At 42.4% G+C, this 27,906-nt stretch overlaps 1 protein-coding gene across 1 annotated transcript in view; it reads right to left on the bottom strand.

Moving 5' to 3' along the window:
- Window positions 1-27,906, bottom strand: part of LOC117459923 (adhesion G protein-coupled receptor A3) — a 412,304-nt gene that overhangs the window by 60,888 nt on the left and 323,510 nt on the right. The window contains 1 exon segment of the mRNA XM_034101091.1: window positions 7,316-7,443. Coding sequence (XP_033956982.1) covers window positions 7,316-7,443 — 128 coding nt within the window.

Below are 27,906 nucleotides of genomic sequence, written 5' to 3'. Positions count from 1 at the left end.
TGTCATTGAGCACTCAAAGTAAAAATTATTTCAACTTTGACCCCTTTTACCTTTGACTTTTCAACACGCACTCAGATGACAGCTGTATGAAGCGGTAAGCTAGCAGTAGCATATAAATTAAACTCAACCAGTTGTTTTGACCGCAAGGCTCTGCGCTAAAACCTAGCAGTGAGCAAAGAGCAAATCGTGTATCAAGTGAATGCAGCTTGAGCAGCTTTCTTAAAATATTTACTTGTATTTGCTGGGGTTTGTTCCGGAAGAATTCAAGCTAAGTGCTAACTGCTAACTGGGCTGACTGGCGCTATATTGACTAACTGTTGCATCTTGAGGAACAAGTGGTAATACTATACAGTACAAGACAGGCTGTTGGCTAGTCGATTAGCATGCTAATTTCATAGGCTATCTCCGAGACACAAAACACAGATCACTTTCAATCAATCAATGTTTATTTATATAGCCCAATATCACAAATGTTACATTTGTCTTAGTGGTCTTCACAGTGTGTACAGAATATCAGCATGACAATACGACACCCTCTGTCCTTAGACCCTCACATCGTACAAGGAAAAACTTCCGGAGAAAACCCACAGTTTAAAGGGAACATGGGAGAAACCTCAGGGAGAGCAACAGAGGAGGGATCCCTCTCCCAGGACGGACAGACGTGCAATAGATGCCGTGTGTAAATCACTTTGACATGATGTCAACACTGCAGCCCCTTCACGTTGATAATTTGAGTGAATTTATTGTACGTTTGAAACGAAAAGTCTGGCTTTATCTTACAAATTGCACCTTTAGATTGGAGAATGGAAGTGTTTACGTGCTAATATAACAGCTAACTGGCAGCAACGAGGCCAGCAATATGATTTCAATGTAGAACAATGACAAACACCTTTATTTTCTTTCCTAGGCTCATATGTTGAAATCATCATTGCAGGAATATTTGTATGGCTGTCCGTATGTTTTTTTAAGTGAGAAAGTGGCTTGTTTAAACATGCACAAGTTAACCCACTGTGCCTATCCTTCAACAGCCTCCCTCACATTCTGCCCATGTAACACGCGGCCCGACGCTTCTCCGCTCCGATACTGTCAGTCAGCGGGAGTGATACTACATAACCAAAGTGTTACTAAACAGAGATGTGTTTTACTGCTGGGAAGTGCCTTGAGGGCAGTGTGGAGGACGAGGAGGTGTTGGATTTTGTTAATGTGAGTGCCTTTGACTCTAACTCTAACTCTCCCCTGTGTGTGACAGACACCACAAAAGCTCCGGCTTCATTTCATAAACATGGGTCTCTAGTTTGGACTGGAATTAATGTGTTTCTGCTCTGCAAAGCGCTTTTTGATGAATGAGTGTGCTTACATTATGCCAACACGTTTTGTGTTTTGGAGGAAGACAGTTATGTTTTACACATGGTGATCCTGCTTATAGTAACTTGGATAAGCCCTTTCTCTGTTTTTGGAAGACATTGGTGTGCTAGCTGGCGTACTTTCAAAGAAATCAGGATAATGTTGCATGAATGGACATCATGCCAAATATGAACAAGACTAGGGTAGTACTGGGACACTTATGTGCATATAGGGCCGGATTTACATTTTCAAAAGGATTGTGCAGCTTTTGAAGCCTCTAAACCTTCAACAATTATACAAAATACAAACATATTGCGATAATTGTTGCATCAAAGTTTGAATGCACCCTAACTATGCTGCTAAGCAAATAGTGCATGCCTATGTTATATGCATATATTCAAATATGGTAATATGCACACATTTGGTGCAAAATCAGCAACTTTCTATGCAAATTAGACTCATAGACTTTCAATTATTTGGATACTCTATTGTTTATCAGTCTGTCAATCATTCCTTTAATCTGTAAAAACAGTCAAATTCGGAAAGATTTGCACGAATAGACACTCGCAGTTCTAGTGAAATTAAAAGCGTCTGCATAGTGGTGGTAGTAGTAAGTGAATCAAATGTAAAGCCTACTGACAGACCAAACCAAATGAAAGGTTTCTCTCTGTCGCATTTAAAGAGCCTGTGACAGCATCCCAACAACTGTTGTGCAATGAAATATTGGGCTACTAGTCATCTCGAACCGTCAGTTTAAAAAAGAAGGTGCGATACCGTTCCGATAAATATCAATAATTTCGAACATCGCGGGGAAATTCCTTCGACTCATTTTGAAGTTTTGGGGGAAGCCGGAAGTGACGTCAATGCGGGAACGCTTCACTGTGCGGCGAGAGAGCCAAACACGGACAACGTGTGTTGTCGTGCGTAGAAATGGTGAATTACTGAGTTTAGGCATGTTAATAACGTTGTAATGAAGTTGACTACAGTATATTCATATTTGTCAGTGCTTTCATGTCAATTCGGCGAACATAAACATAAATGATCGTGGTGAAGATGATGATTAAATTAGGATTAAAAATCGGTAGTGAGAGCTGCTGAATTTCCTCCCGTAGGATGTGATATAAAAACAAATCGATTATTTTTGTAGTTGTAAACTCAAGTGGATGAAACTACATTTATTAGTGCTTTCATGTCAATTCGGCGAACATATGATACATTAAATGATCGTGAGGATGATGATTAAAAATCGTTTGTTTGAGCCGGTCTGCATTTCCTGATGAGAAAACAAACCGATGCTTTTTGTAGTTGTAGTACTACAACATGGATTAAACGTGTGTTTTTTTTACCACAATGTTGGGGAAATTAATGGATAAAATGCACGGATTATGATTATTATTCCCACTCCGATCGGGACACTAGGTCCACCGTTTCCCCTCCGCGGTCTTAAAATCCCCACAATGCTTTGCGCACGGACCAATTTCCAAATCTTTGGCGGAAATCGCGTTCCATTTAAGGCGGGGCCTAGCATTTGACGCACACCTGTTCCACCATTCTTCGTTTTCCGAGGCTAGGAAGGATTCTTGCCTCGCTTCGGAAGGAAGTGACTCGGAAGACATGTCCTACCCAGGAAGCGTCCTCAACATTGAGAAACACCCACTGAGTGGTGCAGTGAAGCATCCTAAAACCCGGAAGTGAGCTGCGCTCGGGTTCCCTCGACACAAAAGCAATGGGATTTCTCCATAGGATTTTGGAAAATAGCTGGAAATAAGGTCAGTGGAAAACAAACCTGTTAAATGCACGTTTTGTTCAGCCGGATAATATCCACATGTCTACCCTACTTTTATCATTTTCGAATCATAAATCTAATCGATAGATTTATGATCACTAGATTTATGATGGCTCACTTCAGTGATAGTGCCAACCGAGTCATTTTCAAGATTGAGTTACAATGATAAACTGGAGTGGCAAAGGATCAGCTGCATGATCCGCCATGAAGTGCTTCACCCAAAAGGACAGGAGGATGGACTTTGTGTTTAAGTGATTTGATCATCAAAGGTAGGCCAAAGTCATTTTCAATGTGGGCTGCCGTGCCGACTTCATTCATTTGTAATTGTTACTTGGCTGTGGGTGCCCTGTCATGATAGGTGTTTGCAGTGGCGTTTTTACATCTACAAACGTGGTGGGGCACAACAAACGTAGTTGTCTATATATAAGCTTCTGCAGTGAGGTTCATGGCTGGTGAGGCACTGGCACTGACGGCCCCTACACACGGCGGCGTGCGTTGCCGCTTGGCGGTGGGCGTGTCTTGAGCTTGGGGAGTCAACGCGAGCAGCCCGACCAACAACCAACCACATGAATGTCCCGCCCCGGACATACAAAGCAAAGCATTCATGCTACATCCATGCTGGCTAAATATACTGTCTATGCTTGCTAGCTGTCCATTCAAACGAAGTACACTGGATATAAACTCCCCAAACAGGCGAAAACCTACCAGTTTCCCCCACTGTCTTTGCCACCTCCCCCCATGCCTGGCTCCTCCGGTTTGTATCCCTGTATGTTCCCTACCGCCACGATCATTTTCTCCTCCTTTTGTTGACATATGGGAAATAACTGCGGTCTGGCTCTCCCAACATACACCCGGTTTGATTGGCTACTGCTTGTACTGTCAGATTTACATACGAGGGATTTGATTGGCTGACGCCTCCGTCGAGGCGGCAAAAGTAGAACATTGCTCTACTTTTGCAGCGAGCACCTCGAGAGAATCTACGCTTTGCTCCCGCAATGCAGTTCGGCGAATCGTGACGTCACCCCATTCAAAGTGAATGGGCAGAAGCGTTGAAGCGGCAACGCACGCCGCCGTGTGTAGGGGCCGTGACTCTTCAGGTTTACAAATATTATACTTTGACCTAAATCAAAATATAATATTATTTTCAAAAGCCTTTTTAGTCTGATGTTTCGATTAATGTTAAACAGACAGTTCAACAAAAGGATACCCAAAAAATGTAATTTTATAATTTAAATATTGAATTGTTCTCTCTTAGTAAGATCCCATTTTCAATAAAATGGTGGTGTTACCTTGACTTGAAGATGAAGTCCATTTGCCTGTCCTTCTGGACAAAAATCTCTATTACTTTTTTGTAAAAGTCCTCCCTATCTTCTTGTAGTTTCAAAAGTCGAATCATAAATCTAATTGATAGATTTATGATTCGAAAATTATAAAAGTAGGGTAGACATGTGGATATTATCCGGCTGAACAAAACGTGCATTTATCTAACAAGTACGTTTCCCACAGATCTTATTTGGAGCTATTTTCTAAAATCCTACAGAGAAATGTAATTGCTTTTTTGTCGAGGGAAACAATGCGCAGCTTACTTCCAGGTTTTAGGACGCCTCACTGCAGCTCTCTCATCTCCTCTTCACACACCACACTTTTTGCTGCACACCTACTTACAGCCAATCAGCTCTGAATTATGTGAGATGACGTATGGTGGATATGGCAGCTCAGTGCCCCTATGGTCATTATTTTGTTGCCACACACATTAAATAGGAAAATACTCTGAGCATGCGCAGTGTAGTTTTTACAGTCACCGTTCACTTAGACAGTGAGAGGGAGGGGCAGGATCGGGTTTTGTCCCACATGGCTCTAAACAGCTCAATAGGCACACACTGTAGACACTAATTAGAAAACAGCAATGTACAGACGAATCAGATGATTAAACATGATCTTAAAATATATATATATGTTTTTTTTTTAATCATTATTTTTAATACTTTCTGCTGACACTAGGTGGGGCTGTATAAAAGTCACGGCTCGCCACTGGTTGATGCATTAATTACGGTATTGTTCCTGCATTAAGTCATGCATGAGATACTAGTAATCCTTATACATTACTGATAGTTCATGAAGTACTACATGAATGAATTCATGCTTTTTCATGCATGAATTCATGATGATTCATGTACCCTTACCATAAAGTGTTACCCATTTTTCTTTACCAATTGTAGTGCTCACGGAGATTTGGACATCACACTCGCCCACCAGTCTTGGTTTTTATTAATGTATAAAGCCATTTTAGGAAAGCTTCCACTGTACATATGTGCCAGATTTGCCCCAGTTTGTGACTCTTACAACCTCAGATCCAGTGCCTGGATACGGTTCCAGGTTCCTGCTGTGCGGACTGAGGCTGGAAAAGGGAGTCTTTTCCATTATGGTCCTTGGTCTTGGAATGACCTTCAATCAAGCCTCAAACTGATGGCACTTGTCCCTATAGCCTGTTTTAAATTGAAGTTGTCTGAGGTCCTTACCACCAGCTGCAGTAGTGCACCTTACTGTCCCAAATGTGCACAATGTAGTGACTGCTTTTTGTCTTTTGTTTACTTAGTTGTGTTTTCTGTATTTTATGTGTCTGTATTTTATGTGTAAGAATGTGTAACATTGCTGCCTTCTTGGCCAGGTCAGCATTGTAAATGAGATTGTATCTCAATGCTTTTCTCTGGTTAAATAAAGGTTAAATAAATAAATACATCAAAAAGCTCAATCTTCTGCAATTTCAAAATTGCTCATGTCTGTATTTTCATTTTCCCCCCCTCCAGTCAATACTGCAGTGCCGGGCGACAGTAAGTGATGCTGCTGCTGTTTGGAGCCCAGCTGCTGTCATCGCTCTCTGACTGCAGAGGGACGCACCCTGTCTCCGTCCCAGGTGTCACACATGGTGGCAAACGCTGCTGCGCATCCACACACACACACACACACACTTTAATACACGACTGCGCTTCAGTCACAGTACGGACATAAATGAAACCAAACCATCTGCCGAGAATATTGTTATTCTAAGAAAACTGTCGCTTACGAAACATTTATTTTAGATTAACCCTCACTCCGAAAACTAAATCGTTGACTTTAATTAAATGTATTGTGTCAACACATTTCACATCACTATCAGGTTAGTTTAAAGCAATAATTAAGTCAAACCTAATATATATATTTTTATAACTTATGCTATTGCTTTCAACTAGCCTAATATATGTATGTGAAACCTTTTGACATCATACATTTAACTAAAGTCAACGGTTCAGTTTTTTCACTGAAAAGTAGTCAAATCTCACCGATATACTACTTTCATCAACCATAAACATTGTGTTTTACATTTGGTTGCTTTAAGGACTTGTGATTGTGAACATATAACATTGCTGATCACCACTTTTATTCAATTTAATTCAATTTTTAGTGATTTAGTCAACTTTGTAACACCTATGATGTCCCGGGTGAAAGGTGGCGCCATAGGAAATGAATGGGTAACCCTAGATTATGTTCATTCATCAGATAGGACACACCCACAAATCGACAATATGTTAATTTTGGAAGACATTTTCAGTGTCTATTCTTTGTATATTCATTGCAGTTATTCGAGTAAACCAGAGGTCTGAGACACTGGTTACAGCTTAAAAGGGTGTTGAATACAATGTGGTGATGCTCAATGGTTTCCGTGTTAATGTAAGAGCAGTTAAAACAGACCGGGAACAGTAAGGGAGGAACACTAACACGACGGGAGGGTTAAGATAGATAGGTTAAGATATGGTACCAAATTAATGCCACAGAGAATGAAGCGACTGACGCCCTACAAGAATAAGGGCGCCCTACAAGAATAAGAATTGCAGTGCTGGAATAATGCGCCAGACAGCCCCCCCCCCTCCCCCAGCTTTCATAACAGCTGAAGAAGGGCAGACATATGGAATAATAGGAGTAAAGGTGGCCTAAATGCCCCTCAGAAATCCATTAAAAGCCGCTCTGAAACACACACGCATACACACATCTGTGTTTTAGATCCTTTTACTCAGACAGGCTGCAGTGCTTCACCCCCCCCAGCCTAAAGCATCTGACTCACACCTAGGATCTCTGACAGAGGAGTCAAAAATAAACCATGAAGGGAAAAAGTGGTGAGAGATTAAAGTTTAAAGCTTTTTGTTGTACCTGTGGTGCACTATGTAGGTGATGATGGAGGCGAAGAGGCAGAGCAACATGACCGCCGTGCAGGCATACACGACCGGGTGCAGAAACTCCCCAGGGTACGGGGGGAAAGACAGCACCTTCTTCAGATCCTGAGGAAAGAAGAACAAAGTGGGGGTGAGACAGAAATCCTGCTAAATATACAATGAACAACACGGAAACGTTGACATTTATTTAAAGTCAGTGTCGTGGTGTTTTCAGTTTCATCGACATAACATTTTGAAATGACGGCTGAAGACACATTGTTTTAGATTGCAATGTTGCACTTGGTAAAAGAGGGGCTCGTTTGAATTACTGTATGCAATAGATTAACCTATACTAATCGATGATTTATATTTTGTATTCAAAATCTGCAAAGTAACTAAAGCTTTAAAATACAGTAGTGTTGTAAAATTACAATATTTAGTGGAGTAAAGTATAAAGTAGCAAAAGGTGACATTCCATCCCTGACAATCAGCCAACAAGAACCTGCAAAGTGATGGAAAAGTCCACCTTAAAAAAGGATGATGAGTTCCCTAAGTGACAGGAACAGTAGACTGTGACATATGCAAGAAAATACCAATAAATGTCAAGGAAATGCAGTCGGAATGTGTTCCAAATCAGAATAAAAGAGTAACAACCACTCCGTCGAGTGAATATCTCCCCCCCCCCCCCCCCCCATATTAACATATTGCATTTCAGGCGTTTAGCTGACACTCTTAGTCAGAGCGACTGAGTGCAACAATAGCATCATCTGCCTAGTCTGCCAACATAAAGAGAACAACTCAACTGGATAGCAGCCAGGCAGCAAGACGAGCTGAAGTCTCTCTTTGTGGCACAGACGCTCATTAAGCTCTTATCAACATCACAGTCCGTTTGCTTTGTGATGTATTCTACATGACGTGTACAAGACACTCTCACAGCATGACACAGATGACAACTCAGACGCAGACACACGTTTCTACGCAGTTCTAAATGAATTGGTCACTCTTTTGAGCATTGTGCTTACATTATGTGTGTTATCCCTTTTCACCTGTAGTGGGTTGCAACACGTAGGGACATGTACAGTTGTATTTGTCACTTTAGTAGCACTTACACACACCACACGTTTTAGTTTAATTCCTTTCTCTATTCTGAAGTATCCTCCTGATGGTTTGTGCATGCACAGCTTAGATAATATAACTTTATATATTTGTTAAAGGCTGTTGTATATGTAATGATACTAAGAAAGGTCCCACATTCCCTCTGTAAAACGTCACTGTAATAAAGAAGAAGACAGAAGATTACCCATTACTAATCCTTTTGGGGGACATCAGTTGTTTGCGCAACACATGCGTCCTTTTCATTGACAGGGCCACAGCAAAGACGCTAGCAGGTGTTCTTGCACCAAGGAAAGGTATAGTGGCTTGATCAATCACATTGAACGTAATATGCGAAGAGGCGGGACATCTCTAACAGAGCCGGCCAGCTAACCAATCAGAGCAGACTGGGCTCTGGTTTCAGACAGAGGGTGAACAGAGGTGCTGCAGCACAGGCAGTATGAGGACAATAAATAGCTTTTTGAACATTAGAGCATGGAGACATGTCCCAGTAGAGACACTACACACTGATATGAACCAGAGAACGGTCATCATATGTGCTATTTAACTTACCGTAATCACAATAGTGTCTCCCCTTGATACTTTAATTTGTTGTTGTACTAAGAGACAAACAAGCTATTTTAAAAACTGTTCACCCATTTAGCAGACACACACACACACACACACACACACACACACACACACACACACACACACACACACACACACACACACACACACACACACACACACACACACACACACACACACACACACACACACACACACACTGTCTGTCTCTATCATTGTCTCGGTGTGTAGCCAAGTGGGATATTCTCTGTGTGTTTATCCGAGGGCTGATGAGCCTGTCGGGGCCTGCGAGGGGTCGCGACCTTGACCCGGGCATTTATAAGCACGGTTGTAAAAAAAAGCTTTGGGGACAGGACGCCTGGGACGTGTAGAGCTGTGGTGCAGACACTTAGTCCAACACTCAGCACTGAGCCCATGAAACACTCCCCTCTGTTTCTAGAGGGACACGGGAAGTGGAAAACAAGAATCCACGACATCCATCCACGTCTTTAAGAGCTTTGTTCACATTCAACCTCGAGAGGGGTTCATTTGTTGCCATTTTTGGAGGTAAAGTTATATTTTTCCAATATATGACTTTATTGTAAACTAATAAAATACATAATTTCAAGTTCCCCACCCATGTATCCATCTGTCTATCCATCACATACTACCCTCTACTTCTTGGTGTCAGGTACAATTACTGAAGTACTGAAAATATAAACATTTGGGGTATTTTGTATTGTATGCAAATGTTCTACTTTGCTACATGTTGTCCTACATGCACATATTGTATGTTTTGCTGCACTGCATGTTTTTGCTAATTAAAGTTACTTTTCATAATCACATTTTCAACTCTAAATATAATCACTATAAATAAATGAAGATTATTATACGTAGGATAAGCTACCAAGAAACATATTGAAAAATGTAAATGAGATCCACTTTCACAAGACACCGTCTATAAGTGATTAACATTATCTATGATGAAATACGTGTACTCTTGTGTAATATGTTGAATGCAGGATGGGGTACAGAGAAGAGATACAACATGATCCTGTTTGCTAGTTATCCGCATTTACATTTACACAAACAGTTGCTTTGTTGATGCCCTGATAAGGTAATCCCTTTAAATGTAATCCATCACTTCCCAAGCCTGCTCATGGAGGTAACCTTAGCCTAATTAGCTAGCTAGCTCTTTTTCTAATCTTTTTCGAGAGACCAGAAGCCAGCTTTCGTCTATTTCTGAAATCAGGCAGCCATTGTTTAAAGAAAGAGGAATCATTGTGAGGATTCAAGCTGCCATCGTTATCATAGTCAACATAAGGACAAAGGACAGTGCGGATACATCTTTGGAAGGGAGGACATGTCCCCCAAAGTGTTACCAATAAGACCCCGGCCAGGCAGAACAACATGCACTGACCAAGTGAAATCATTACTGGAACATAAAAATATACTGGGTGATAATTGTGAGGTGGGTTTGTCACCGTGCGACACTTTCACTTACAAGCCACAAGTCATTGGATCCATTGCTGACACACAAGTAGTGATTATAGCAGCTTTAATCATAACTATGTCTCATTGCCTTACTTTGAAAGGTGGTGGAAGAAAATCACTTGCTTGCACTTCGTAGCTAAGGGTAGAAAATCAAAGAGGACAAGTGGGAGCTGGGGAAAGAGGACTGTAGACCTGAGCAATAAAATGCACCATCATTCTAGAGCAGACAGAGGAAAGGAAACAATGTCAGAGAGAAGGACAGAATGCTTTGGCGCTTTGGGGGAAAGCACACAGAAAACACATTCCATCAATTGTAAACAGCTGCATTTAATTTGGTTGCTACTGTTTTACTGGGAATGATTAAGTTTGTATTTGTCCCCGGAGCGATGTCACGGAAGGACAATAAACACTGGTGTTAATTACAGCTCAATGAATTGATGTCGCTGTTAAAAATAAATCAAGGCCTGAAGCATGAGCAAGGAATCCTGCTGAAGTGAAGCTTTGAAGTCACTAAACTGATTTACAGACTTAAAGAGAAAGTCACACTCCACAGTGGTTTAGATCTGGACAACATCATCGTTCCAAAGGTCAAAGAGAAAACGTCTTGAATCAGCGACAGCAATGGTAACAACAAAAGCGTGTCCGGACACGTGGAGCTGTTTAGTGCGATGCGAGGCAAATGAGGAACGGCAGCCATGGCTAAATGGCTTGAGGTGTGAGGGAGTATGTGGACTGTTCTCCTGGGATGCATGATCATCATTACTGGGCTCATAACGTTGGCTGAGAATATCAGCTGTTAGCCTCCAGAGTCTTTACAACTACAAATAAAGCTGTGTTGAGCTACTCTCATCAAAATCCAGAAGACTTCATGCATCCGAGAACAGAGGTTGGTCACAAAACAGTAAGTGTGGCAATGCCTTGTAAATGAAAAGTTAAAGAGACCCTGTTCTGCTTTCTCGAGTTTCCCTTTCCTGTAGTGTGTGTATAGGTTTGTGTGCATGTCAATGGTCTGCAAAGGCTCGAATCCCTGTGTTCCCTCTAGAGCATTGTTTCTCAAACTTTTTCACACCAAGGACCACTTAACCAATAAAAAAACACTCGCGGACCACCTAACTCCACAAATATCCCAAAACACATCGTTTTTCTAGAACAGATTATAAATCGCCTGAAAATGGTACAAACAAGTGGCAACATGTGTGACGAATGTGTTGCCCTGGGCTTTATCATGCAATAGAAAGTGAAACTTAAGCTCGTTCCATTGCGGAGATATTCCCGCGAGAGTGCGGAAAACTTAAATGTATTTATTTATTTCAAATGTGAAATGTTACCAATATACTCACGGACCACTAGGGGGCGCTCACGGACCACCAGTGGTCCGCGGACCACACTTTGAGAAGCACTGCTCTAGAGGGAGTTTCTCTAGGTGAGCTAGGGGAAAAGAGTGCACAGGCAGTATGAGAAAAATAAAGACCACTTTGAATATTAAAGCAAGTTAACATGTCCCAGCAGAGGCACAAAGTACAAATAATATGTCCTCTTTAATAAAAAAAGTAAAATGACTACTGGTAAAAAGCCAATGTAGTATGTCCTAATACTGCCCTGACAGACGGCAACCAAGATGCTGCTTTAAGCTATTACAAACACTCCAGACTAAAAAAGAGGGCATTTAAAAGAATGTGTAGTATTTCATTGTTTCATATTATTTATTCACAGTCTACCAATTTCCCGTCTTTGCCATGTTCAAGTAGCTCCTAAATTTCCATCAAACATTACATTGTGAGAACGCAGTGTCCATTAACGGCACATTCAAAAATCAAGTAATGTGATTATGCATGCTGGTGTTTTTAAGTATGCTTAATTTAAGGTTTGTTCACTGTCTGTGCGCTACATACTTGAACACTTTTTGAGCGTGTTACAAGTTGAAACGCCTTGTGTAACACCAGAATGTTCTGTTTCCAGGATCCAAGTGAAGTAAACGCCTACTTACACCACCATCCTCACTGAACGGGAGATAGTGGAGCTAAAAATCCCCCAAGGTCGTCACACATGAACACTAAGACCGGATATACAGGGCCGAGGTCTGGACTTACTGCAGCAGGAGATACTGACTCTATCCGTGATGAGTCCCCACCGGATAGGTTCAGTTATCTGGGGCCTGCCAGGAATCCAGGGACACCGGTTTAGGGGGCATTATCATAATAAGCAAACTAGAATTATGTATCCACCAAACAGTCAAGTTGCAATTTACATCCATGTCGCTCCAATTTTATCCCATCACATTTGTGTTAAATTGTCAATATTACCATATGAATGATTCCATTATGGCCAAAAATAGAATTCTAATCAGTTCAACCTTGAGGAATTTGAGCAAGATATCAATACATTCCCTGCAGGCTTCCTGACATATTGGGTTCATGCAAATGTTAGGTACAGACTGACGTAAATCAATATTGTTTTGAAAATCTATGAAAAGTCCTGTGTTGCATCACTGTGGACTTTGTTAGCATGACATGCTAACAGGGTTAACTGCACCAGATATGTGACTAATACATGATTAATAAGGCAATCAACAACAAAGTTATAATATTGATAATGCATTCATTTTGATAGGCCTTTTATAACCAAACATGGCAACACGTATCTGCTCCTAGCCTCCTTATTGAACACATGTTCAGGTGGTTCATTGGCCAAAACTACAGTTTGAATATATTGATTGACATTTCTCCTTTTTAATATTTTCTCCTTACACATCAAATGATTGGATATATAAAAACTGTATTACATTTGATTAAATGGAAATACAATTAGTAATGAGTTGGATGTCTGAAACAATGAATACATTATTTTGTATTAATTATTCATTTAGTTGCAGCCCTACTAAATCAATGAGTACCACAACAGCTACGCTAATGCTGTGGCTTGATACCTTCCATTGCTTCTTTGAGTGTATTCTGAATGTTACCCTCAATGGTCACCATCTTTGCTAAAGTGTCTTTGAGTTTCAAGAAAGCACTATATAAATCAAATGTATTATTATTATTATTATTACATGGGGAAGGGAAGAGACCACCACATGCTGCCATTGCCAAAATGAATAAATTAACACCTGTGGTTGAATTGTTGCAATGCTCAGTGTTGTTCCAATTTGCCATTTAAAATAAGAAGAAACATGTTGTGATTGTCTTTTCCGGTAAGTGCTCAATCCTGCCCCGATTTACCTTTTACTTTCACTGTATGTTCATATCTGGACTTGCAGTTTCTATATTTATTGTATATATATTTCTCATATTCATAATTAATAATATCTGTATATATGTGAACTATGTTTTATTTAATATTTACAGTCAAAACTTGTGTTGTATTGTCATTCTAAATATCCTTGATTGAACTTGTATCTGTCCACTCCTGCAGTATGCTTTACTCGTATTACTGTTACTGCTAAGACACTTGCATTTCCCTATGGTATCAATAAAGGTTTGTGTTATTTCAGTGTAGTTCAGTAAAGTGTACTTACGGGATATCCAAATTGAGACACAGCATATCAAACAGACATTTCAACCAGAGGTTTGAAAGCTTCCACAGCAGGACAGCAGTAGCCAAGAGGTTTTAAAAGAAGCTTGCTGAAAGTGATAAGAAACAAGCCTTTCTTCACAACTACTACAGAGGCAAGGTGCTGAACAGCTGCTCAGAGGCCAATAATGGAGGAACTGACATTGTATGGGGCAGCATATACAGCAGCATGAAAGTAAAGAAGGGCAAAGCTTCTGCTGAGCATGCAGAACCCTCCGCCAGACAAATAAAGGTTAAAGCAGGCGGAGCTGTGAGGAGAGAATAGAGAGAAAGAAGGATGAAGGGAGACTGTCCCTTTCAGCGGATGATAGGCCCAAAGAAGAAGTGGAGGTTGGACCACAGGGTGCAGTGAACAGATTGTTCAAATGGCTCCAAGAAGCAGCGTTTAAGCTCATGTGGTGATGTGGGGAAAACTGCTGCAGAGGGATGGGTATCGTTTCAAATGTATCAATTACGATTCCGGTTCTGATTATCGATTCCGGTTCTTATTGATTCCCCGTTTCGATTCCAAAATTATAAAAGAAAGAGGTCAAACGTTTAGATCTCAAAAATATCTTTCTTTTTTTTAAGCTTTAACCGGCATTTCTACAAATAAAAAAATATACATGCAATACAAATGCATTGGACAATAGCTGTGCTTTATTTTAACTGAGCTATGCCTGTGACAAGCTATTAACAGGCATTACACTGTGCCTTGTCTTTTTCTTTCTTACGGCCCATCCACACAGCGGCGTGCGTTGAAGCTTCCAACGCTTCTGCCCATTCACTTTGAATGGGGTGACGTCACTTTTAGCCGAACTGCATTTTGGGAAGCGACGTGGAGCGTTGCTGGCGTTGCTCGCTTCAAAAGTTGAGCAATGTTCAACTTTTGACGCCTCGACGGAGGCGTCAGCCAATCGAATCATATATCAGTACAAGCTCTAGCCAATCAAACCGCATGCTTGTGTGTCAGGGGCAGGAGATTCATGTGATTGGTTGTTAGTCGAGTGTCAGACACGCCCGCCGGCAAGCGTCAACGCACGCCGCTGTGTGGACGGGCCGTTAGTGTAGTGGAGCCTCACTTCAGAGCGTTTACCGCGACCCATCTTTGGTGTTATGAAGTGACTGAGCTTGTGAACTGTCTACGGGAGGGCGGGAGGAGCCTCGCTGCGGGGCAACTGTGGACCTCTGTCGCCTGTCAGCGCAACTTACATGATGCCGTTTAAAAAAATGAAGGGCGGTGCCGGCCGTCAGCATACCGAGCCGGCCGTTAACGGCCCGCTGACGACCGGCCGTTCTGTGATTCTCCAGAACACACAGATGGCCAGTCCGCCCTTACCCTGTATTCCACCGGGTCACCGCAGCGCAGACAGACCCGGTGGAATACAGGGTCTACTACATTTAGGAACCGTTAAGCAGAACCGAAAATGTGTATTTTGTATGGGTACCCGGCATTTTCTTATCGGTTCTCATCTGGAACCGAGTTTCGGTTCCCAACCCTACTGCTGCAGCACATCCAGTACAGGCAGATATTCGGGTCTCTTATGCTAGGTCTTGATTCCGATACTTCCCTTGGAACACTGCCATGTACTACACAGTGAACACTTGCACACTGTGTACTGTGTCTACTAGAGTTCACTTAAAACCTCACATGGCTGCTGGGCCCTCTCAGGAAGTGACTTTTGGACGAGTTAGCTAGCTAGCTAAATAGCTAACTACCTAGCTAACAACTGTTGTCGTCGCCAATCATGGAACCAACAATTCATTACAGACTGCTCAGTGAAAAAAAATACATGTACAACTTTTAATTGTATATTGCTCACCGCAGCAACTTTGTCACTGTTCGGGCTACTCACAGTGCACTGCATTCTGCCGTGCTTTGGAACACATGCACTCAGAACAGCGAATGTAGGTAAAGCACTACACAAACTGAGACACAGCATTGCTGTGCTTGCTCAACTAACCTGGTGTTATTTGAAAAAAAAGATTTGATTGATTGAAGTCCATTTGTATTAAACGTTTTATTAAAGAGGACGTATATAACGCATATATACAGTATGTACAATGTGTTGGTGCGCTAGCCAATAGAAGAGCAAGTGTTACATGGTGATGTCACTATGTTTCCAAAGTAAACAAAGGAGTCCAATGGAGGTGTTTCAGGCAGGGCGGAGTGTGTGGGAAAGAAACTCCCTCTGGAGGAAACACAGAGATGTTAGCCTTTGCAGACCATTTACATGCACACAAACACAAACCTATCACACTACAGGAAAAACCCCAAAAGCACAATAGGGTCTCTTTAAGTGACTTTAGTGTGTTTTGTTTGTGGTATGAAGGCAAGTAAACCAACCGCGGGATTGATATCCATTAAAATATTCTACTAATTAACTAATCATGTTTTACGGAGCCCTGGAGGGTTCACTGAGAGAAAAATAAATAAAACGTGGCCACGCTTTAGTAACTCGTGTGCACGAGTTACTAAAGCGTGGCCTCGTTTTGTGTGTGTGTGGGCATTTGTTTATGATAGTATCGTTCGTTCCGGTGCACTCCGGCAGGACTATAGCACATCGAGATTAAGATTAAACGAATTTCTTTCACTTGGGAATACACATATAACTATGGAGAACCAGATTTGTGTAAATTACTGTTCGTGGTAATTTGAAAACAAATGCCGGGGGTGTCGGACACACACAAACACACCGAACACGCACACACAGAGCGGAGCTGAGCACACTCACACACAGACAGCATGCGCCCCGGTGACAGGACATATCCTTCATAAAACGAGGGGGAATACTCTGGTAGTTCGATGTGTGTAGAGGTGTGTGTGGTTAAACGTAGCAGCCTCGATCTCTATCCAGCGGTTCTAATGAAGGGCAACGCAGTGAAGTAAACAGTAAAAGGCACCGCTCTTTGCAGCTGGTGCTGCTCTTCTCCGATTCTGCTGAATTACACGTTACTGCCTCCAGCGCCCTGTACGACGAAGCCAGTTCAACAGACCCTGGATATGTTTGATTTACCCGGCTTAACTAACCCTAACAAACGCGATGTCGCTAAGCGGTCCTACGAAGCTGGTTATTAACTCAGCAAATCAACCAGGGTTTCTCTGTCCGGCTGAGAGTGCGTTCACGTGAAAGGGACGGGGTTACCAACATTTGACCAATCACAAACATGGAGACGCATGCTGACAGCGCAGCGTCATACTTCATGAATGAATAGTGTAAATAGCAAATCCTGCTTCGTAGTACAGGCCACTGGTGCCACAGAGATTTCATAAAGTGAAGGATGTTTTCCTTCTATAAAACAGCTGTGGGCAGCAGCAGATTCTGTGAGTCATGGACAGGAATCCCTCAATTTAAATAAAACGAGGCCATGCTTTATTAACTCGTGCGCACGCTTTAGTAACTCGTGCGCACAAGTTACTAAAGCGTGCGCACGAGTTACTAAAGCGTGGCCACGTTTTATTTATTTTTCTCTCAATGAACCCTCCAGGGCTCCGTATGTTTCCATGTAGCTTGGACCAAATGAACCAAACAACCCTAAGCCCCATCAAAAGCAGTTGTATTTGAGTGTTACATTGTCTCCTGTCCATGTACATTATGTATAGATCTTACTGTTCGTGCAACACATTGTAAAGTTGCAATTCCCACGGTGACCCGGCTGTCACGATGACTGATAGTCCATTGGCGTAGCTTGCGGCTGGATCTGAACACCTCTTCCCTGTTGTACTGCTTCCTTGCAGAAGCCACCAGCAGAATGCCAGCTGGGGACAGGGGCAGCCTGCACAGGATGTGATGCCTCCACTGCAGTTATTATCATTCTTGCTATCATATTACATCACAGCACCACTGGCCACGTCATTGCTGCATCAGCATGCAGCATTGTCCTCTCGCCTCGAAAGCAGCTAAACAAGCCTCTGATCCGCTGTTAGTGTTGTAGTTACAACTGTAATCCGGGATCCTCCCTCCCCATGCCAACATCAGATTATGAGAGTCAATTACACTTGATCCATAATCTCAGCGAGCAGGCACAGTGGGTACAAGGTTATCAGCCCAAAACAATGGGAGGGGATTTACAGAGTCGTGTTGTAAAACTTTTATTGATGCCGTTAAAACCGCAGAATCTGGAAGCCAATCTGTGACATTGGTCCTTGCAAATGTGCAGCTTGTAATCACATGGGTGCATGCAAGACTGCGCACACACTGGCAGGAAGGGGAGGGAAGGGGAATGTAAATACTTGGCAAAAGCACCTAAAGTCTACAATGTCAGCGTAGTATCGACAGCAAGGTACATTCATAATACTATTTGAATAGTTCCACTCTAACTGCGGCTATTACAACTGATCTTTGTGATAGGACACATTAGGATCATTTGCATAGAAAAGGGCCAGTTTGTTGCATAGTACGTCCATATTATTAATAGCCCACAAGCACTGATATTAATGGTTCTCTTCACCATTTTTTAACTGGTTAGGAATCCTTCATTGTCGAAATATCCAAAGCGGTCTCCTCCTCTCCAACACTACCAGGTAATATATCCATTAAAAACCTTAAATAAGGTAGTATATGTTAAAAACGTATGTTTCTATCCGGGAGGATTTACAGAGTATCGGTGCAGAACTGCTCAAGCTGTCGAAACTCTCTGGAATATAATGAATATAGCTTTTAATTGATGCCGTTAAAACTGCAGACTCTGGAAGCCAATGTGACAAATGTGCCACTTGTAATCACATTGGTGCATGCAAGAATGCGCAAACAGTGCGGGGGAAAAGGGAGGAAAAGGGAGAAAGAGGGAGAAAGAGGGAGTAGGAGGGAATAACTACATTAGAATCCTCTGGTGAGCAGCCTGCGGCTCCGGCTCCCATCCAGCCCGTATCTGATCACCCTTGAGTGGCCGCGTGGACGCTGGAACAGAACTTGGAGTGAGTGTGCAAATCAAGCCCTCACAGCACCGGACAGCGGCGGGACGCAATGACCTCTGGACTGCAGTCAGAGACGGGCATGCTCCATTAATGCAGGTCATCAATGTTCACCTGCACCTGGTGGCTGAGGCAGAGGCAGGTATGCCAATTTGAATTTGACTGGGGGGGGGGCTTGAAACACTTAGTTAAGAATGTCACAGCGCACACAGATACATCAAATACCAATATTTGTATCATCGTCTCAATTGTGACCCTGTACGATGTACCTGTTCTTCAATGGAATACACATTGGTTTTAGTAACAGAACTTGAGTCAAACACTTAGTTACAATTTTACTTTTTTAAAGATACTTTGACCCATGAACCTTAATGCAGTTTGGGGTATTACATATATTAAATACGCAGCCACATTTTTTTTTTAATTTATTAACAGTTGTTGGTAATCATTTCAGTAATTTAGTTATAATTTTAATAAATGATATGATCGGAAAAAGACTAAAACACAAGCGCAGGTCTTGCTGCAACACTTTCACACATTGTCTTATTATAGTGTCTTTGTTTGAGGGGGGGCACTGGCCCTTAATAGTGTTTATTTGTCAGATAATTTACAGATTTTTATCTTTCACATTCAACTTGTATACATTTACTTTTGAGTTCTGTTATATTTTCTATTTTTGTTACTTTATGTTTGTTTATTTTCTACTCTATTTATTGTTCAAATGATATGCGTTGCCTTTTTTTTAACATGCTGCTGTAACCAAATGGGATCAGTAAAGTACATGTTATCTTATTTTAAATGTAAGGAGTAAAATATATTTAAAAAATGGTATTGGAGAAATAGTGGAGTAAGGTACTGATAACAGAAAGTAAGTACAGTAAAGAAGAATGTGTACTTCACTACTTCCAACCTCTCCGACCACGGAGGCAAACAAAACCCTCCGCGAAACGACCAATCAAATCCTGTGGAATCAAACCAGCACACATCAAGAGCTGATGAAGAACCTCGCCTGCTCGGAAACACGAAGCCCCCCCAGATGAGGTCGTGTTGAATCGATCTCCTCAAACATCAAGGGGCATTGTTTCATTAGCATGAATCCCTCAGATAACATTGAGCTTTAGGCTACATACATTCCTGCACAACATGTATTGTACTCACTGTTAATTAAAGGAGCCGTGTGCACTTCTCCACCTTGCAAACACGAGTACAATATCACCATTCACTGTAGGCACTCCACAACTGGAACAAGTTGCGTGGTCTATATGAACGTGGACAAAGAGACGTATACTGCGCTGCGACCAGTAGGGGGAATCAATAGGAACAAATGTGAAGGCAGGGTGGAGAACGCTTTTTAATATAAGAAGGAGACACGGCTTGATTCTAATCTCTGTCTTCCTTAGATTTGTATTTATCCAGGGAAGATTTACTGAGCGTGATGCCTCCTTTCACATGTATTTAAACACAGTGGAGCAGAGAGACGGGTGTTTGCTGAGTGTCAACTCAAAAGCTCCCTGACACACTGACATGTGTCATGCAGGATTGGGTTTTTTATCAGAACATACGCCAAACTTCCCTTCCCTGTAGTGTGCATGTACATGATCTGCAAAGGCTAAAATCCCTATTCCCTCCAGAGGGAGTTTCTCTCCCACACACTCCCCCCAGCCGGAAATACACCCTAATACATCCAGTAAATTATAGTATATAATAGTTCAAACTGACCCATATAGTGTCCATCATAAAATATGGTTAATAACTGACCAAATGTTCATGTACGCACAAAGGGGATACAACGCAAAAACAGGCGATCAAAAATAAACTGACCAAACCTTGATACAATTATGCATTTATCTAGGTTTGAAAATAGTTGCAACAATTTGAAATAATACTGTCAGATGTTTATTAGCTTCTGTCTTTAATGAATCCAGCTATTTTGCCAATCTGAAAATCCCAAATCCAGATTTCTCAGAAAACACTATATTCAAGCCGCCATATGCCGAGCCCCTCTATATGTTAAAACACATGTAGATTACAATAACATAAACCTGGGATAAGACACGCCTCTTCCACAGCGTGCTGTGTTACGGCCCCTACACACGGCGGCGTGCGTTGCCGCTTCAACGCTTCTACCCATTCACTTTGAAAGGGGTGACGTCACGATTCGCCAAACTGCATTCTGGTAGTAAAGCGTAGCTTCTCTCGAGGTGCTCGCTGCAAAAGTAGAGCAATGTTCTACTTTTGCCGCCTCGACGGAGGCGTCAGACAATCAAACCCCTCGTATGTAAATCTGACAGTACAGTACAGTGCGTGTGCATCACAGGGAGAGAGAGAGCGATGGTCTGGAGCTGCTGTCTGAGAGGGTGACTCATCTCTTCCAATCGCTGCACGCCACAGGATGCTCAATAGCCCGGTGCTCTGTGTGTGCTCACACGTGTGCACGTACGCTCACAGAAACGCCTCGGCTGTCTCACACACCGCTCACGCTCTGCTCCCAGCATGCTGTTCTGCACACAGAGCGGCAGCATACATTACACCGGTCCACACCGCGCTGCCTGGCCGGTCGATACTACGGACCACAACATGCCGTTTTTCTCCCAGATGACAACAGGGCAGCGCTCCACAGGTTCTGCTCTGAAAACACTTACAGAGAATGCTACACCATCAATGCAAACAGCCTCTCTAAGAGGAAGCAATGCTCTCTGCCAATGGAGGTCTCAGTGGATGAATAACCGTGTGTTTGCCTGTGTGCAGCTCTTGCAAACACATTGTTGCTATCCACCATTTGCACACACTCTTTCTCTGGTAGCAGGAAAAGGAAAAGACGGCCGCGCTTCAAGAGAATCCAACTGCACTTACACTACCCGCTGTAATTATGTTGCGCCAGCGGATGCTATTAATGTGCGTCTGCAGTGGCAAAACAATACTTTTATATACAACGGACTACATAAGAGCATCTACATACTTTGCACCGTCAATTATGGTCGTGTTTTATGCGTGGTCTATATGAACAGTAAACAAATCTACAGTAAATCAATCTTATGACTGCTCACCCTCGCCCTACACAAATTAATCCACATGAATCCCAATATGTGTGATTGTATGAACATATTTAAAAATAAATCAAATGTTATGCAATATACACAGAACTTGTTGGACCTCCACATCTATCAACATTTAACATTTAAAGTGTTTTAATGTCCTTAAACGTTTTAGAAAAACCCCTTACAGCTCAGTAAACATTATGAAATGTTACTTTATTTGATCATTTTACATTCATATTTCCCCCTTTGATTAAAACAAAGCACTTAGGCAAGTTTTCATGATACGTCTTTCTCGGACATGATCGGTTGTTCCCGTGAACGGCAGAATGTTGTGTCACGGTGAATGTTTTGCGGGTCAGATGTTCCGTTAAAGGAAATTATAAAGACAGCATCAAAGCTCCTATCCTATCATCTAGAGCAGGGGGGCCCAACCTTTTTTGAACAAGAGCTACTTTTAAAGTTGCCAGTCTGCCGAGATCTGCCAGTCCAAATAGAGGGGGGGGGGGGGGCTGGGGTGCTAGCGAACTGTCAACTGGCCTGGGGGAGCCTCGCTGCGGGGAAACGGCGGACCTCTATCGGTGCAACTTCAATGATGCCTTTTAAAAACATAAACAATTAAGGGCGGTGACGGCCGTCAGCGAATCGAGCCGGCCCTTGACGACCGGCTGTTCTGTGATTCTCCAGATTCTACAGATGGCTAGTCCGCGGAGGGTGGGAAATACATACCGGAAGTAAACAAAGACGTGCAACGGGACGGTGTTCCCACGGGAAACACAACTTAAAATATTAAATTAAACAATCTCATCTGTTAAAATTCACAACTTATTATGAATTAAACATTCACAAACTTATAATTATGTGTTCACATGTTTAACTCTGTTACATATGCACGTAACGAACAGAAGAGCGTAGGGCAGAATTAGGAGGGAATTTTGGGCTTTTTTGCTTCTGCCATAATTGCGGTCTTGTGTGTGTGCGGAATGTCACTCCTGTTGACACGAGAGGTTTCTCAATACTCTAATTTCCCCTCCTCGAATCCTCGACTCCTCGGTCCTCCGATAGTGACCCGGAAATGGATTTCAGCGCGCCATGTTGAAGGACATCTCATTTCTCTAAATGCACATCGAGGACCGAGCATCGAGCATCTCCTCTCTGGAGGAGCTCTAACTGAGGAGACACTGATGGGTCCTCCACGGCTCCTCCGCGGACGCATTTCCGGGAACGGTGGAGGCGTTACGCACGGCCGGACTTATCTCAGCCAATGACAGCTCTGCATGCATCCCCTGGATATTATTTTAAAAACTGCTTTCATCGAGACGCGATGTTTGCAGTGAGAACAGCCAACCCAGTCTCACAAAAAAAAACGTGTAATAACTACGTTGGTCCAACACTTGGGACGTAGTATTTCTACAAAAACGCCTCTGAAATTGTAAGATCCCTAGGTTTTTTTTCACCATTCATTCCAATGGCTGGCGTCTATGTCACGTGAACTTCAAATTTATCCCTGCAGAAAAAAAAAACATGGCCGACATTCGTTTTATTCTCGATGCCTATTTTAAGGTTAGTTTGGCCATTAAAATGCGTTTTGATGTCATTTGATACGAGAAATATGAGTTGTTATTTCAGATTATGTGTGCAGTGGATGTACATGATCTTTAGTTTGCTAGTTATTACGAAGATTACTTCAGGAAATTGTGTCCATTCAACGTTTTCAGTGTTACCAAGGTGGTTGCTAGGGACGCTCCTATCGATATTATTTCTGTTATGTTGTGTAACTGTTTAATGGTGTTATTGTTGAGTAAATGGAGAATTGCACACGGAAAATAACGTAGATCTATGCCACAATGTTAGATGCAGATTTTGTTAAACTAATACGTTTGCGCTGTGGACCAACACTATACATTGACGGGGAAGGGGGTAGCAATAAAGATAACACCAGTTGGTTTGGTGTCCTCTGCTTACTTGTAATACTTGTAAAAACAACTTTTGGCCCATAATTTATTTTCCTCATTGTAGTGACCAGAGAGGGGAGAGGGGGGGGGATATATATCCAGTCTCTGATAGTGTTACGTTATTATGAGAGTGCTCTGTTTGATTCTGAAAATGTATATATTTATATAAATATATACATGTGTGTGTGTGTGTGTGTGTGTGTGTGTGTGTGTGTGTGTGTGTGTGTGTGTGTGTGTGTGTGTGTGTGTGTGTGTGTGTGTGTGTGTGTGTGTGTGTGTGTGTGTGTGTGTGTGTGTAAGTGTAAGTGTAAGTGTAAGTGTGTCCCCGCCTGTTATTGTCTCATTATACCGCACTGTGAAGTAAATATATAAGTCGTCATGAACACATCTGTCCATCAGACAGAGGGCTGCTGTGCCTCCTGTCATCATTAATGACCACTCAGAGGAGAGGAGTTCTCATTTCTCTAACCGCCTGCCGCTCCCCTCCTCTCTCCTCGGTTCCCCTCCTCAGTTCTCCGCTCGCATCTCCTGTGGGCGGGACTAAGTATCGAGGATAGGAGTTGAGGAGGGGAAATTAGAGTATCGAGAAACCTCTAAGGACAACGTCAGCTAACTAGTGCCCACAGCCCACCAGCCACGCCCCGATACATGGGGTCACGCCAATCACAAAGCTTTGATGCGTTCACGTGCATTATTCTGGCACAGGAAGATTATGTTATAGGACATTAACGATACAACTGAATATTGTTGTTCTATTTTTAGACACATCTCGCGATCGACTGATCCCTGATCTAGAGAATCCAAACAGCTCTTATCATGTCTGCCACTGAGGTACTTCCGGGTTATTTCACTTGGTTAGGAACCTTCCTAGGCAAAATTAACAATTTGATCGCGACCTCTGTGTCCTGTTCAAACCTGTAATAACCCTCTGTGCTGGCTGACAACATGAACAGTTACAAAAATCGATGGAATGTCGCACATTTACTGGCTCTGTTTGAATGTGCATTTGCGGATCATCATTTCCGTGAACAAACAAAATAAACGCCTTCGTTGGGAAGTGTTACCAGTGTTGGACTGCCATGCTCTCTAACTGCCAGCATTTTACAACCTAAGAGAGGGGGTGGATGCTGTTGAATGAAAGCAGTCAACCATGCAAAGAATACATGCAGGCAGAATATGTTACGCATCTAACAACTCGTTGCAGGGACAAATATGAAAAGCACTGATAGAGGCGATATACAGATGATGATTATACGGACAAAAGGCATGGAGACAGAGAAGGACAGATAGGTAAATCATTACTCCTTCCACCCAGCAAGACACTGTATGATCCCCAAGCCTTTTCCCCATGCCTCCACCCCCCAACCGCAATGCAATTTTCCTCAATTTTTGATGATAGATTGCACGCCGTGATCTCAGCCCGGTTCCATGTTACCATCTGACAGTGGTGCTGTCTGTGCCATTTAGACGTAAGTGGACGCTCCATCTCCTCAATGGGCAATTTACATATTTGAATCTCGTCAGTGCCATTTGTAAGGCCAATGCAAAATGTCAAAAAGGGGGGGGGGATTCAGTGCCTGGGTTAGTTTTCACCTTTGAGACCAGAGTGTATCGCTCAATCAGCCACATAAATGCCAGTCTATGCAACACGTTCTCACTCCCAACCCGTCACATGTTGACGGTCGGTCAGGTCCCATCCCCGTCACCCTATTATGCACAGGGTACCCCTTGAGAGTCAGTTTTCAACGGGCAGGGCATCCCATTGACTTGCATAGAGCTCCCTGAACGTTGGTAATAGACGAGTTGGGATTGCGGCAAAATGCTGTCCGCAGATCCATTCTCACAGCGTTTATCAACCTTTTTCTAACTCAATATCAAGCCACACTTATTGTTTTTACTTCTTTATTTTAATTGAATAATGTAGGACCTTTGTTGCCGTCAGTTAGGGGGAGAGTAGGGGCTCAGAAAACTGAAATCTGTATTGTTTCATTGTTTTTTCCTTCTAATGTTGTATTATTTTCTAAACCACACACTGTTATTTACTCAACAATAACACAATAATCCTTGTGTTTATTTATTTGTTTGATTAATAAACACAAGTTGGAGTCCGGACCGAGGGTCGGAGCAGCTCATAGTAGCTGCTTTAGAGAATTTTACACCCGGAAGTAATTATTCTCTCCGCTTCGCTTGACAAACCCTGTGATAGTCCTCGAGCTCTGTGATTGGATGTTTGAGTGTGCGCCGAGGGTTATGCCAAGCGTCGAACAGCACTTTGAAATGGGATGGAACCACGGCAGACTGTCCAAAGCTGGATTTGAACGGGTCCAGAACTATTGTGGCTATTGTGTGTTTCGCAACATGTTCTCTATCTATGGCACGTCTCTACTGGGAATTGTAGTTTTAAAAGACGTTTTCGTATTTCCCATAATAAGAAGTGGCCAGTATTAAACTGTGTACACCCCTGGAGGTTTAGGGGATAGGAAACACTCACATTTAAAACATATCATTAATAAATGGGTGAAAATTGCTTGTGCCCATAATGGGCAGCATTAATATATACCCACATGCCAGCTAAGGTCAGAAGAGCTTTATTTAACAGCTGGTCTTATGTCTGTGACCCCTCCTGTTGTTCATTGATGAGCCTGAAACATGCACTTGTCAAGGTGCAGAGGCACATTTTGCAAATATGGCAGTAGTCATCGATCATCTTAAGATAAGATATACTTTATTGATCCCAAGTTGGAAACATTTGCGTTACATCAGCATGTGTAACAGTTGTAAATATGCAGTGGTGTTTATTTGTAAATCATTTAGTATAATCACACACATTCTGTGTTTTATATTTAATAATTCTGTGTTCTTTATTTATTGATTGTTCAATACCTGACAAGGTCGAAGATGAAATACTTGGGTTGCAGGTTCCTCAACAGTGCATTACAAGACATCTATCAATTGTGTATACCTCCACCATTAAACTGTCCTATTCTGCACATTTATTATACTATCTACATACATCTTATAAGAGTATAATACATATGTATAATATCAGTTAAAATAAGTGCTTAAACATACAGTAGTTAACATTGCAGGAAAGCAATATATTAGTATTTGTCAGGCTTAATATTTATACCCCCAAAGCTTTTTTCTTATTCAAAATAAGACCTTAACTTAAAGTATTCTTTAATGTTTAAATAAAGCCTTATTAGTTTGTCTGTCTGTGTCTCTTATTAATATCTAATAATAAAAACAATACATTTCAATAACGTGCTTTAACCACCAGGTGTCCCTTTCTATCAGCTTTGCACCGTTATGGTGTAAATGTCTGTCGATCCTACGCTGTTATTGGAGGCAGTCGCAATTTCTACAGGCTTGCACTACCTGTTAGCATCTGTCATCTGTTAGCATCTAGCTCTCCTGCTTACAAACTTTTAGCCACCCCTGCTTATACAAGTAGTAGTTTTAGTTGTCTGCGATCTGCGGAGGCCTACTCCCACCTGTCGAGTACGGCTGTACTGAGCTGTTTTTCCTTCGGAGACGTCGCAAAGAGACGGAGCGGCTCCACCTGTTGCTGCCTGGGATCTGTGATCTACGGAGGCCTGCTCCCACCTGTAGAATACGGCTGTACTGGAGAGGTTTTTACCCCGGAGTCGTCGCGGAGAGACGGAGTGGATCCACGCTTCGGGCTTGGCCTGCTTCCACCGGGCGTGTGCTGCTGTGCGGAGGAGGATTTTAACACCGCTGGGGCCTGCTTTCTACCTGTCCTGGTTCTGCTGTTGCAGAGGCCTGCTTTCACCCCGGGGATACCACGGGGGGACCGGAGCGCTTCCACGCTGCTGTTTTCGCCTGTCCTTTGCTGATGTGCTGATTTTGCTCCAGGAACATCGCGGATACTGTGTGCTGGTCTGGGAAAATGGCCCATATCGGGATTCTGCTGTGCCTGTTAACTGTTTTGGACTATGAGAAGATCTCTAGTCATTCT

This window comes from Pseudochaenichthys georgianus, chromosome 15, assembly GCF_902827115.2.
Source record: "Pseudochaenichthys georgianus chromosome 15, fPseGeo1.2, whole genome shotgun sequence".
In the NCBI taxonomy this organism is placed as follows: Eukaryota; Metazoa; Chordata; class Actinopteri; order Perciformes; family Channichthyidae; genus Pseudochaenichthys; species Pseudochaenichthys georgianus.
Note: the sequence above shows the minus strand (reverse complement) of the source record. Positions and strands in the feature narration are given on the sequence as shown.